General features: G+C 34.7%; 1 protein-coding gene across 3 annotated transcripts in view; it reads left to right on the plus strand.

Annotated features, from left to right (window-relative positions):
* The window catches only part of PDS5A (PDS5 cohesin associated factor A), a 135305-nt gene that overhangs the window by 94843 nt on the left and 28111 nt on the right, over positions 1-12351 (plus strand). For 2 of the 3 annotated variants that reach the window (XM_032852985.1, XM_032852994.1), the window contains exons 19-25: positions 539-699; positions 4052-4175; positions 4946-5104; positions 7595-7663; positions 8812-8948; positions 11515-11638; positions 11942-12146. In XM_032852985.1, coding sequence (XP_032708876.1) covers positions 539-699; positions 4052-4175; positions 4946-5104; positions 7595-7663; positions 8812-8948; positions 11515-11638; positions 11942-12146 — 979 coding nt within the window. Of the gene's footprint in view, positions 1-538; positions 700-4051; positions 4176-4945; positions 5105-7594; positions 7664-8811; positions 8949-11514; positions 11639-11941; positions 12147-12351 lie in introns of those variants that run through there. The other variant, XM_032853003.1, reaches the window with a different exon arrangement.

Consider the following 12351-nt stretch of genomic DNA (forward strand, 5'->3'; position numbering starts at 1 on the left):
CGTTATGTCTAACTTGCTGTACATTCCTTTGGGATAGACTAGAACTTGTGTAGAAATAAATAAGGCAATAATTACTTACGTTTGTAATCATGATGAAAGTTCACAATTATGGCTTGCTTATAGTTCCAAGCAGTGAACTTTTTGTAATGGATTCCACTTAAAATATCCCTTATAGAGTATCTTTTTGCCAGCGAAGTAAAGCTTTGTGTTAACATTTTGTTCACATCACAGTATCATAGTCCGTAAAAAAGAAGCCACATTTTCTGCATTCGCAGTATCAGAATAGACTGAGGGGAAGAAGAAAATAGCGCAAGGGCTATACATCAGCTCTCTTAAGGAATCTAATGCATTATATTTCTGCTAATGTCTCATTAAATGCAACATATTTTAAAGGAAGCTATGAAATAAAATCTTTATTCTATATAGCTAGCATATGCAGCCCAATATTTTGAATTATATTTATAGTAGAAAATAATTACCTTCTTTTAATGGATTAAAACCATTGTCTATACTTCTAAAGTTGTATCTGTTCCTCCAGGTTCTGTCTTTCACACATCCTACCTCGTTCCACTCTGCAGAGACATATGAGTCCCTGTTACAGTGCCTCAGAATGGAAGATGACAAGGTAGCAGAAGCTGCTATACAAATTTTTAGAAATACAGGCCACAAAATAGAAACAGACCTACCCCAGATACGATCGTGAGTATATTTTTTCTCATGGTAAACACAAAGGGGTTGTTTTGTTTTGTTTTGTTTTTTAACACAAATTTTTTTAAGTGTGGGAACCATGCAGTTTTCCCTTTCATGGAGGAAGATAGGAGAGGGGAAAGTGAACTTTACTTAGAAGCTACTTGTCTCGGGCGCCTGGGTGGCTCAGTGGGTTAAAGCCTCTGCCTTCGGCTCAGGTCATGATCCCAGGGTCCTGGGATCGAGCCCCACATCGGGCTCTCTGCTCTGCAGGGAGCCTGCTTCCTCTTCTCTCTCTCTGCCTGCCTCTCTGCTTACTTGTGATCTCTGTCTGTCAAATAAATAAATAAAATCTTTAAAAAAAAAAAAAAGCTACTTATCTGGGGACAACTAGGTGACTCAGTCGGTAGAACATCTAACTCTTAAATTCAGGGTCATGACTTCAAGCCCCCCACACTGGGCATGGAGCCTCCTTAAAAAACAAAACAAAACAAAACTACTTTTCAGTATCCTTTGTTTTATCTTTTCTCTGCCTCATGTTACTCCTCTACCATTAAAAGACCAAACTGAAGAAGAAATTAGGCAGAACAAACTGAAACTTTGTTTATAGCAAGATTATTTTTAAATATTAATATTCAGGAGTTTTCACAGAATTTCAAGTTTCTGGTTAATATATCTTCCTTATCTGTATATATTCATTTTTTTTCCCCTCTAGCTGGTTTGAATTAAAAGCTGCTACCTTCATGTCTCACCAAAGAATGGGATAATCAAGTAGTGTGCTTAACAGCATATCTTATTAGTTGCTTGGTTATTGGCAGTGGTCTTTTATAGTTTTGATCTCTCCCTCAAGCTTACCTTTCCCCTTTCATCATAAGAATGAAATACATTTTGATATTTTTGCTTTGGCATCTTAAAGAGGTTGCCTTAGGATCAAACTTGTGCTCAGAGTTTATATTTAGACAAAAGATGTGGGAGATGTCTTTTGGAGGAAAAACACATTGCTGATAGCTATTGAATCACATGTTCAGGGTATATGCAAATAGTTACGGATATATCCAAATCAAACCAGTTTTTCCTTACAGGATAATAATGGGATAAGAGGACTCCTGACTCCTAGTTTTTATTAAATTTGTGAGCTATTAGTTTCATTTGAGAAATAAATCAATATTTTGTACATCCTCTTCATTCTCAGAACTGTACTGGCTAATAATAAAGAATTATCACAGTCAGTCTCTGTTCTCAAGGAGTTTATAGTCTAGGGAGAATAATCTTTATATTTGTACATTGAGAAAAAAAATTTCACAGTAGGATAAAATTTCTGGTGAGTTTTTAACAAGGTTGGGAAGCCTTTTTTAAGGTAAAGGATTTATTCGTAAAGGAATTCTATCCCAAATGAAGCAGTGGAAAAATGGGGATAGATAGAATAGCTAATTTTGGACACAAGGAATAAAATCTCTTAATCTTTTTTTTTTTTTTAAGATTTTATTTATTTATATGACAGAGCACAAGTAGGCAGAGCGGCAGGCAGAGGGAAAGGAAGAAGCAGGCTCCCCACTGAGCAGAGAGCCCAACTAGGGGCTCCATCCCTGAGCCGAAAGCAGATGCTTAACCACTGAGCCACCCAGGCACCCCAAAACCTCTTATCCATAAGACTAGTGAGGAAGGAAGGGGAGAATCATTGAAAAGCAGAGAAGCACAACAATGCAGGCCTTAACAATAACCTTGATGGCATCATTAGATTATAGCACACTAGAATAACAAGGAAAAGGTTTAAAGTTGATATATGTATCCTCATTTCATTAGACTAAGAAGAATAAATAATACATTTAACAGTAATTTGATCAGTGCTCTGTCTCCTTTTGTTACTTGTATTATAAAAATTGTTACTGGTAAATAAGGTTGTGAGAGAAAGACAGTACTCAGTTAAGGAGGCTACTTGGGCATAGAAATCCCTAATTTATCATTCTAAACCTGCATACAAAGAAATGTGGCATACTCAGAAATGTCAAATCCGTATATATAGTCATATACACTGACTAGTATATGTTCCAGTTTTTTGGCTGAGGTGAATGACCTGGGATCTGGGGTATCACTCTTAATGTCTACCCTTCTGTTTTCATGAGAAGACCTTTTGTCACCATGGTATTTGACACCACTGACTTACAATCTATAAAATAGGACCACTGCAGTAAATGAATGACAAGTGTCTTTCCTTAAAATTTTTTTGCCTTAGGCAGATTTTCTTATGATTAAGAAAAAATACTTGTTTGTTCATTGTAAAAAGGTGAAACTTCAGGAAATATAAAAGAGAAAGAGTCACTATCAACAATTTGGCATCTTTTATAAGTATTTTATATACTTGATGTGTATACCTGTTCTTTTATAGGTTGATATGCACATGCTGTTTTCTTCATAGTGTTTCCCATATCATCAACTTTTAATGCTTAAGACTGTAATGTAAGACAATAAAGTACATATTGTCCTAAGGCAAGATTGTTTACTTTTGATCTTCAGTGTCAAAATGGAGGTTAAGTGCATGGATCTTAACAGAAGTACACATCTTCACATTCCAACCTCACCAAATCCTAGCTCCATCAACTTAAGAAACTTAAATAAACAATATTTTTGTGCTTAGTTTTCATATCCGTTCAATAGTCCTCCTTGCGTGACTATGAGGATTAATAGACTTAATTCATGTAAAAACATTTAGACTGGTGCTTTACACAATTTCTCAGTAATCGTTAGATGCTTTTATTACTCCTCTACCAATATGTATATATATATATGTGTCATATCCTTGCATGCTTTGTTTCACTGGCATCATTTCAACTTTTTAATAAAACTTGGCCTTTTGCTACTTTTTTCCCATGACTACATTAAAATAACTGAAGGGGCTTGTGAAAGGGGAATGGAAAATACAAAAGTATGGCATTGAGCAAATTTTAGATTATAAACTAAGGGTGGCTTGTTTATTTCTCCATATTCATGAGGTAGCTTTAAAACAAAAATTGTCTCCTTTAAGTACCTTTTTCTTGAGACATTTTGTTTCTTGGATTATAATTGAGGACAGATAAGGAGCTTTAAATCTTTCTATAGATGAGCTAATTTTTAAGGGAGTCTTCCTGGGGCATCTGGCTAGCTCATTTGGTGGAGGATGCAATCTCTCAGTCCTCAGGGTTGTGAGTTCGAGCTCCACATTGGGTGTAGAGATTACGTAAATAAACTTAAAAAGAAGAAGAAGAAACTTCTCTAACAACATACATCCAAACAGCTATGGGAAAGGAATTAGAGGAGACAACCAAAAAAACTACTTGTGGTATATGGGCTTTTTTTTTTTTTTTAACTATGATTTTTTTTTTTACAGGACCTTAATTCCCATTTTACATCAGAAAGCAAAGAGAGGTACTCCACACCAAGCAAAACAGGCTGTTCACTGTATACATGCCATATTCACAAATAAGGAAGTCCAGCTTGCACAGATTTTTGAGGTATATATAATACATAGGATGTGTTTATGTTGATTGTTATTTTTATGCTGTGTGGTTTGATGAAGATAGAAGGTAGTTTTTTTGGAGGAGGGGCTGTTTAGTCTTATAAATTCTATGGGAGCATGGGCTGTCTTTTGAGCACTGTATTCACAGCCTTTAGATCATAGTATATGTTCAAACACTACATACAGAAGAATATTCTGTGTGTTTGTGTTAGAACATTTTACTTAGTTTTAGCTTTATTGGCTCAGTGGTATGTATTCTCAGAAAGTAACTTTGAACTACCCAGTTTTTAAAGTACCTGACAACCCTACCTGAAAATTAGTGCCATTTGCCTTTCCTTAAGTATGATCCTTGGCCTGATTCCACTACTGGAAAGGTACTCCTGTTATTTTAAACAGTGAACATTTATTTAATGGTCCATGGTTTTTAAAATGTCCCAAGTCCACCAGCATACCAAGGCTGTTATTATAGATGGCTTAAGAATAATGCTGATTTGATGATGCAGAAATGTTCTTGTTTTTACTTCTGCCTTTTATGTGTACTTTATTTTTTTCTTTCTTTTTTTTCTGGATTCTTTCTTACCGAATTTCAGTAGTTGAAATAAGAATTGAGTGTCTGATACGGTTGAAGCTACTTTTGATCATATCATTAGAACAGCTTTGTTTGGGCACAACAGATTCAGGAGGGTCAGGAACATTTACTGTTTGCATAGAATGTCTGGATATTTATAAAACAAACTGGTAATTTTGGCTCTTTCATTCTTATAGCCACTCAGTAGGAGTCTGAACGCTGACGTACCAGAACAGCTTATAACTCCATTAGTTTCATTGGGCCACATTTCTATGTTAGCTCCGGATCAGTTTGCTTCCCCGATGAAATCTGTAGTAGCAAATTTTATTGTGAAAGATCTGCTAATGAACGACAGGGTGAGTTTCTAATTTAATTAAATTTAGAATAATGATACTAAAACTGTTTACATCTTTATCACAAAAACATTTCTGTGTCTGTTTAATTTTCTTTTCCTCTTAAATTACTGTGTTTTCCCTCCTTATTTACTTAAATTTCCAAATGACATCCTGACTTCATGTAGCTATTACCAGAACGTAACATTTAAGAAAGAAAAAATGAGAACATAAGATGGATGAATCATGAAGCAAAAAATATAAGTCAAATGCTATTATCCTAACGTTTGAAGGATGATTTACTGGAGTGCTAGAATTTTATCAGATGTTGTTAAAAATATGAGTGGATTTGTATTTAACTAGTGTTTTGAAATATAATTACATTGCATTTTTGGCACTAGATACATATTCTGTTTTAGTTACTGAAGTGTGTGGGTGGGGGGTTGCCCACATGCTAATTTATTAAATCTGGGCTGGAGTCTGGGAATATATAGCTTGAAAAGGCACCCCAGGTGATTCCTGAAACACACCTCTGATTAAGAATCACTACTTTAAAAAAAAAATAAAATCACTTCTTTATCAAGTAGATCTAAATTAAAAAGTTGTTAAGACAGATCAGTTTTACCTGCTTGATCATTGCAGATGACTTTGAGTGCAGTGCTAATTTATCCCAGCTTACCTCTTCCTTCCACATGACCCAATAGTCTTGGAACCTTCGATATCCAAACTTAAAAAGGACATTTGCCAATACATTCCATCCTCTTTCCCTTCCCCCATTTGGATGTAGTAGACAAGAATGGAAGAGCATGGCCCAAGTGTCATTTCCCACTCAACACATTCAGGCTGTACTTTGTTTTGCTCTATTGATAGATGTGAATGGCAATAAATGTGAAATTTAGGACACCTCTTAAGATGACTAGATTGTAGTTTACAATGGCTCTTTTTTGTTGTTGTTTGTGTGGTAAAATATACATAATATAAACATTGGCATTTTTGCCATTTTTAAGCGTATATCACTTATATACGCCAACATTCTTGTTTTTGTTGTTGGGTGGGTGTTTTTGTTTGGTTTGGTTTTTTAAAAAATAAGAAAGTTTTATACCCTGTATGCCTCCTCTGTACATAGGAAATACCCAGGAAAGCCAAAAAACTCTCCAAAATGACCCAAAGTACCACCTAAAATATGTACCCATATTGTGTAACTGTCACCACTATTTTCAGAATATTTTAATCTCAGAGAGAAATTCTGCATTCATTATAACCCCCATTATAACAGAAATTCTGCATCAATAACCCCCATTGCCTCCTTCCCATAGCCTCTGATAACACCTCTGTTGTACTTCTGACTTTGTATTTGCCTCTTTTAGATACCTCTTACCATATAAAATTTGTCCTTTTGTGCCTGGCATATTTTACGTAGCATAATGACTTCAGGGTTCATTTGTGTTATGTAGTAGAAGTTCATTTATTTTATGCCAGAATAATACTGTTGTATGTGTAGCCTACATTTTGTTTATTCATCAGTTAATGGACATTTGGGTCTTTTTGCACCTTTTAACTTTTGTGAATAATGCTGATGTGAACATTTGTGTCCCTGTTTTCAAATCTTTAAGATAAATCCTAGGAGTGGAATTGCTAGGTCACGTGGTCATTCTTTGTTGTACTTTTTGAGGGATCACCACACTGTTTTCCATAGTGAAACCATGGAAAACATGAATACCATTTTGCATTCCCACCATCAGAGCACAAGTCTTCCATTTTTTGTCACATCTTTGCCAGTGCTTCCTCTTTTCTGTGTTTTTGATGATGGCCATTCTAGTGGATGTGAAGTAGTATCTTGTGGTTTTGGTTTGTGTTTCCCTAATGACTAACATCATGAGGGATTTTTTTTTCCATGTGCTTTTGGCCATGTTTGTATCTTCTTGGACATTCAAAGTCCTTTGCACACTTTTAATTGGATCATTATTGCTGAGTTGTAAGAATTCTTTATATATTCTGAGTATTAAACTCTTGTCAGATACTTGCCAAATCAAAGATGATGAAGATTTTGCCCTGTATCTTCTTTTAAGTGTTTTAATAGTTTTAGCTCTTAAATTAAGGTCTTTGATCTATTTTGAGTTAATTTTTGTATGTGATTTAAGGTAAGTTCATCTTTTTTTTTTTTTTAACTTGTGGATATCTAGTTTTTCTAGCACCATTTGTTTTAAGTAATTGGGTGCCTTAGCAACCTTGTTAAAAATCAGTTGACCATATATGTGAGTTCACATATTTCTATTTCGTTCCATTTTCTATATGCCTATAGGTGTCAGTGCCACTCATTTTGTCTTGATTACTATAAATTTGTAATAAGTTTTGAAATCAAGAAGTTCAAGTCATCCAACTGTGTTGTTCTTTTTCAAGCTCTGGTGACTCACTTAAAGGTTTCCTAGATCACTGCATTGTTCAGCATGAAAAACATAATGAAGGAAACTTTAAAATTCTTTCTAAGAGTTAAATATATTCAATTGTCTATAGTCGACAGGTGAGAAGAATGGAAAATTATGGTCTCCAGATGAAGAGGTTTCCCCTGAAGTACTAGCAAAGGTAAATTTGTGTAGGCCTTGATAATTTTTGTGTTAAAATAATGAACATTCATAGATACTCTTTTTCTTTAACCTGGCAACTAATAGTATTTTTAAATGAGGTACTTTATTTTTAAATCAAAAGTTGTTTCTCTCAAAGAAATTGTAGTCCTCATAGAGTTATTTACATATAGATCTATGTCAGGATCTTCTGTAGAACTTCCCACCTGCTAAAATAATTTCAGTGAGGCTGTTTCACAGAAATTGTTTGTAGGATGTTGATGCTCCAAAGCCTCTCAAGTGTAGCCTCACTACCACTGTCTATAAAAATATGCATATTAACTTGGCAAAAACAGATGCTGTCATCGAAGTCATAACTTTTGATAGATACAAAATGTACCTCAATAAAACTAATTTTTAAAGTAGTAGTATTGGGATTGAAGATAAGACTTAATTTGCTACCATCTTCCTTGATTAAAATGTTTCACCTTGTGTAGCTTCCTAGTCGTGTTCCATCAATTCTTTTTTTCCAGGTTGTCAATAAATATAGTAAATAACACCTAGATCCTTTAGCTAGTTCTTTGACATGCACTGGTAGCAATCTTTTGAGTATAAACAGGTAATTATGACCACAAATAATTATGGAATCTCCTAATTTTTTTAATCAGGACAGACAGGATCAGACTTAATGATTTCTTCAAAATAGTTCTTGCAGTATTATAAAAAATATTAAGATCTATCTAAATAGCTCATTTTAATGACTATAACAGGTATAGTTTAAATAGTTATTTTTAAATAGTATATTTTCAAATAATTTGAACATTGTAGGCAAGTGTGAAAAGCCTGGGTTCAGAAGCCAGACTTTGGGCATGTTATCTATAATAGTAATGTGTCTCCATTGCCTTATCTATTAGAAATAAAAACACCTCCCTTGTAGGCTTGTTTGGAACATCAAATAAGTTAATATATGTACAGCTCTGGGGAGAGTGCCTATTATAGATTAAACAGAATAAATATTTTTACTGTTATTGTTATTATCCTACAGACTTATTAATAAAACATGTCCACCAGCAATTAAGCAACCTCACTTATCTAATTGACATAAATTAATCTTCCCTTTAATTGGAATTTTAAGTTCCTTTCTTTTTTTAGCATGTTAATATTTTATAGGTACAGGCAATTAAACTTCTGGTAAGGTGGCTGTTGGGTATGAAAAACAACCAGTCTAAATCTGCCAATTCAACTCTTCGATTATTATCAGCGATGTTGGTTAGTGAGGGTGACCTGACAGAGCAAAAGAGGATCAGGTGAGATCTTTCCTCCTTTCCAATTTTTACAGCTCAAAATGTTGGTGGAACTTACATAGGAATTATTTACCTAATTAATACTGAATGTTGTAATTACACCATATGCTTTGGGATCAGATCTAATGTACTTCCATGGGGTTTTCATCTCAATGATGATGGAATGTTTCTTCTCTGAAGACCAAACTTTTTCCAGTAATTGTTTAGTCATAATCATTATATGTTACAGTTGGCTTCAACATACGGTTCACTTAAGCAAATAACTGTTGAAATACTACTCTTTGCAAAACACCATGAAAAGCATTGCAGCAAAAACAGAGAAGATTCAGTTCCTGTCTTTTACCCTGTAATATAGTGAATGAACAAGGGGGGTGACTTAGTACCATGAAAGGAATACATGCTTTAGTGGAGGAGTTCAAAGGAGGAAAAAGTCACAGCCCTCCTGGTGGTTTGCAGAAGATTAAAACAAGGTTCTGCAACTGAAAAAAAAAAAAAATAAAGTTTCCATTTCTGCACATTTTCAGTGTTTTGTGAAATTGCCATTTCTTCTTCTATTCATTTTAAGATGACAATAAAAGCAAATTTTTCATGATCCTTGTTTGTTTCAAATTCTTGATTTGCTAGGGTCCAGGAGTACTAACAGATAAAACTATAGAATTCTACTCGTGATGTGTTCCTACTTTAAAATGTGTTATTACAGGATTAAATGAATTAAATCTTTAATTCTTTTATGCATTCATTTTTTATTGAGCACTGTCATCTTAGGCACTGCTATGGTTTTTTTTAAAGGTATAAAATCTCTCCTTCCAAGGAATATGCATTCCAGTGGAGGAGATTAGGAAATGAGCAAATTACAGTAGAGATACTGACTGCTTTGGTAAACTGAAGGAAACCATGGAAAATTATTTGTCATAGAATAAGTCAAGGGTAGTTTTGTAGGAACAGATTAGAAGATTAGAGCTGAGTTAGGGATAATAAAAAGTTTTAAATTGGGGGAAACTATGGCAAAGGCTTAATAATGAGCTTTTAATAAGACAAATAGGCAGGATCCCCAATAGAGATGAAGACTACGAATTACCAGTTTATCTTTTTAACAATGTTTAACATCACTAAATACAGTAAATACAGTTTAAACTTAGCGATACTTGCCTATCAAATTAGCAAAAATATTTTTTAAAGTAATCACTGCTTTTTGGGTTCAGAAAAATGGGTCCCCTCATTAGTCCTGTGAATATAAATTGGCACAGTCTTGGCAGGACAGTTTGGCACTTTGTGTCTAGATCCTCATAAATGTTACCCTTTTGTCTCTTTATTTTTACACTCATGAAATAATTTTAAAAAATCGTACAAAAACATATATATAAACATGTTCTTTCCAGCGTTTTTTTTATCATCACAGAAAATAAGGGCATAGTTAATTGTGGAACACACATGTCATGAAATATTAAGCAAATCTTAATTAGGTATTATATATAGCATGGTTTAGCTTGAGCTCTAGAATCAGAAACTTCTGCAACTCTATACTCCGTTTACTAAGTGTGTGAATTCTATAAATCACTTTTCTAAGCATTAATTTCTTCATCTTACAGAGTGAAAATTAAATGAGATAAAGCCTGTGAAGTGTTCATACACTGCCTAGCACAGACTTAAGCACCCAGATGGTAGCTGTTTTTTTTTTTTAATTCCTCAGTCATTTGTCTGAGAAGCTATTTGAAGTTCCCTCCAGAATACCGGTGTTCACTTCGATAGTCCTATTGTTCTGGAGTGCCACGTTTTCTCCTCTTGTATGGTAGTGATGGACTCAGCTAGCTTTCCACATTTCCCGAAGTCTTTAAAACGTCATAACCATGCTATGTTTAACATAAGTTGAAATAAGACTGTTCTTTCATCCGTTTATTGTCACATTTTACCATTTAGGTAATAAAAGACTGGCGGGCAGGAGTGGAAGTGCTGGACCTCCTGGGGAGGGAGGGGGCTTTGGCTTACAAAAGGAAGTCTGCCGCAGAGATTAGTAGCGCAGATAGACACTGGCTCTCATTTCCGTATCCTTTCCTTTTAGATATTTGTCTGATACCTCCCCTTCTGTGGTGTAAATCAGCTCCTCATTGCTAGCCCCTCCATTTCATCAGATGTTACACGTGTGTATATATGGATGTGCATTTAAAAACTGTAGGAAATAGATTTAATATGATAGGTGATTTAATCGAGTATTTTACAACGAATGTGTCTTCCTCCTAAAATGAGGAATAGTGTTCCTGATAGAAATGGTTCTTCTTGGCATTGCAGTGATCATAGATGTGATCACAAGCAGAACGGCTTGTTTATGGTAGAGGATCTATGCTAGAACATAACTGAAAACGAAGGCAGATAAGTTTATCGTTAGTCACAATGATTTGAGCCTTTTTCCCTGTGTTGAGTTCAAGGACTCAAGGTAATTTTCCCAGATTTGTACATTATATGTCATTTTAAGCATAAAGTTAAAGACCTTAACACTCAAAAAGGGATCAAAGCATTGTTATCAATGATAATGGTTATAGGAAATGTTTATTTCTTTTTTGTTTGTTTATAGTAAATCTGATATGTCTCGCTTGCGATTAGCTGCTGGTAGTGCCATAATGAAGCTTGCTCAGGAACCTTGTTACCATGAAATTATAACCCCAGAACAGTTTCAGCTCTGTGCACTTGTTATTAATGTAAGTAATCCTCTTATTTTTGTCAAGTACTTGGTCTTCAAAGTTGAATACATTTACTTTCTGTGATACAGATCCATTTACTGTGTGCACAGAAGGAACTGCTATTATAACTATTCTAACTAAACATCTTCTAAGTATTGTTACGCATTCCCCAATAAATCATTTTTTAAAAATGAGGACTTTTGGAACAAACTGCTCTTTAGTAGATGTTTTCCAGTTTTTTTTCTGAACTAGGTTATTTTGTCATGGTTTTTAAAGTACTGACATTTTTACTGACGTGTTTTTGGTTCTATGCCGCTGCAGGACGAGTGCTACCAAGTGAGGCAGATATTTGCGCAGAAGTTGCATAAGGCTCTCGTGAAGCTACTGCTCCCGTTGGAGTATATGGCGATCTTTGCCTTGTGTGCCAAAGATCCTGTGAAGGAGAGAAGAGCGCATGCACGACAGTGTTTGCTAAAAAATATCAGCATACGCAGGGAGTACATTAAACAGAATCCCATGGCTACTGGTAAGTAATTTTGAAAGCTCCAAGTGTGCAAGTGTATCTTGTGGGTGTATCGATTTGTAGGGGGCGTTTATTTCCTATCTCTCCATTGTAGTATATTTATAAGAACACTACAGCCGTCGCTATAGTTGTGATATACTTAATATCTAGAATCCTGGTTTCTGAGTGTTATTCAAGAGATATAAAACTGTTTGGAGGAATTGTATTT

This window comes from Lontra canadensis, unplaced genomic scaffold, assembly GCF_010015895.1.
Source record: "Lontra canadensis isolate GAN:19392208 unplaced genomic scaffold, GSC_riverotter_1.0 scaffold1, whole genome shotgun sequence".
Taxonomy (NCBI): Eukaryota; Metazoa; Chordata; class Mammalia; order Carnivora; family Mustelidae; genus Lontra; species Lontra canadensis.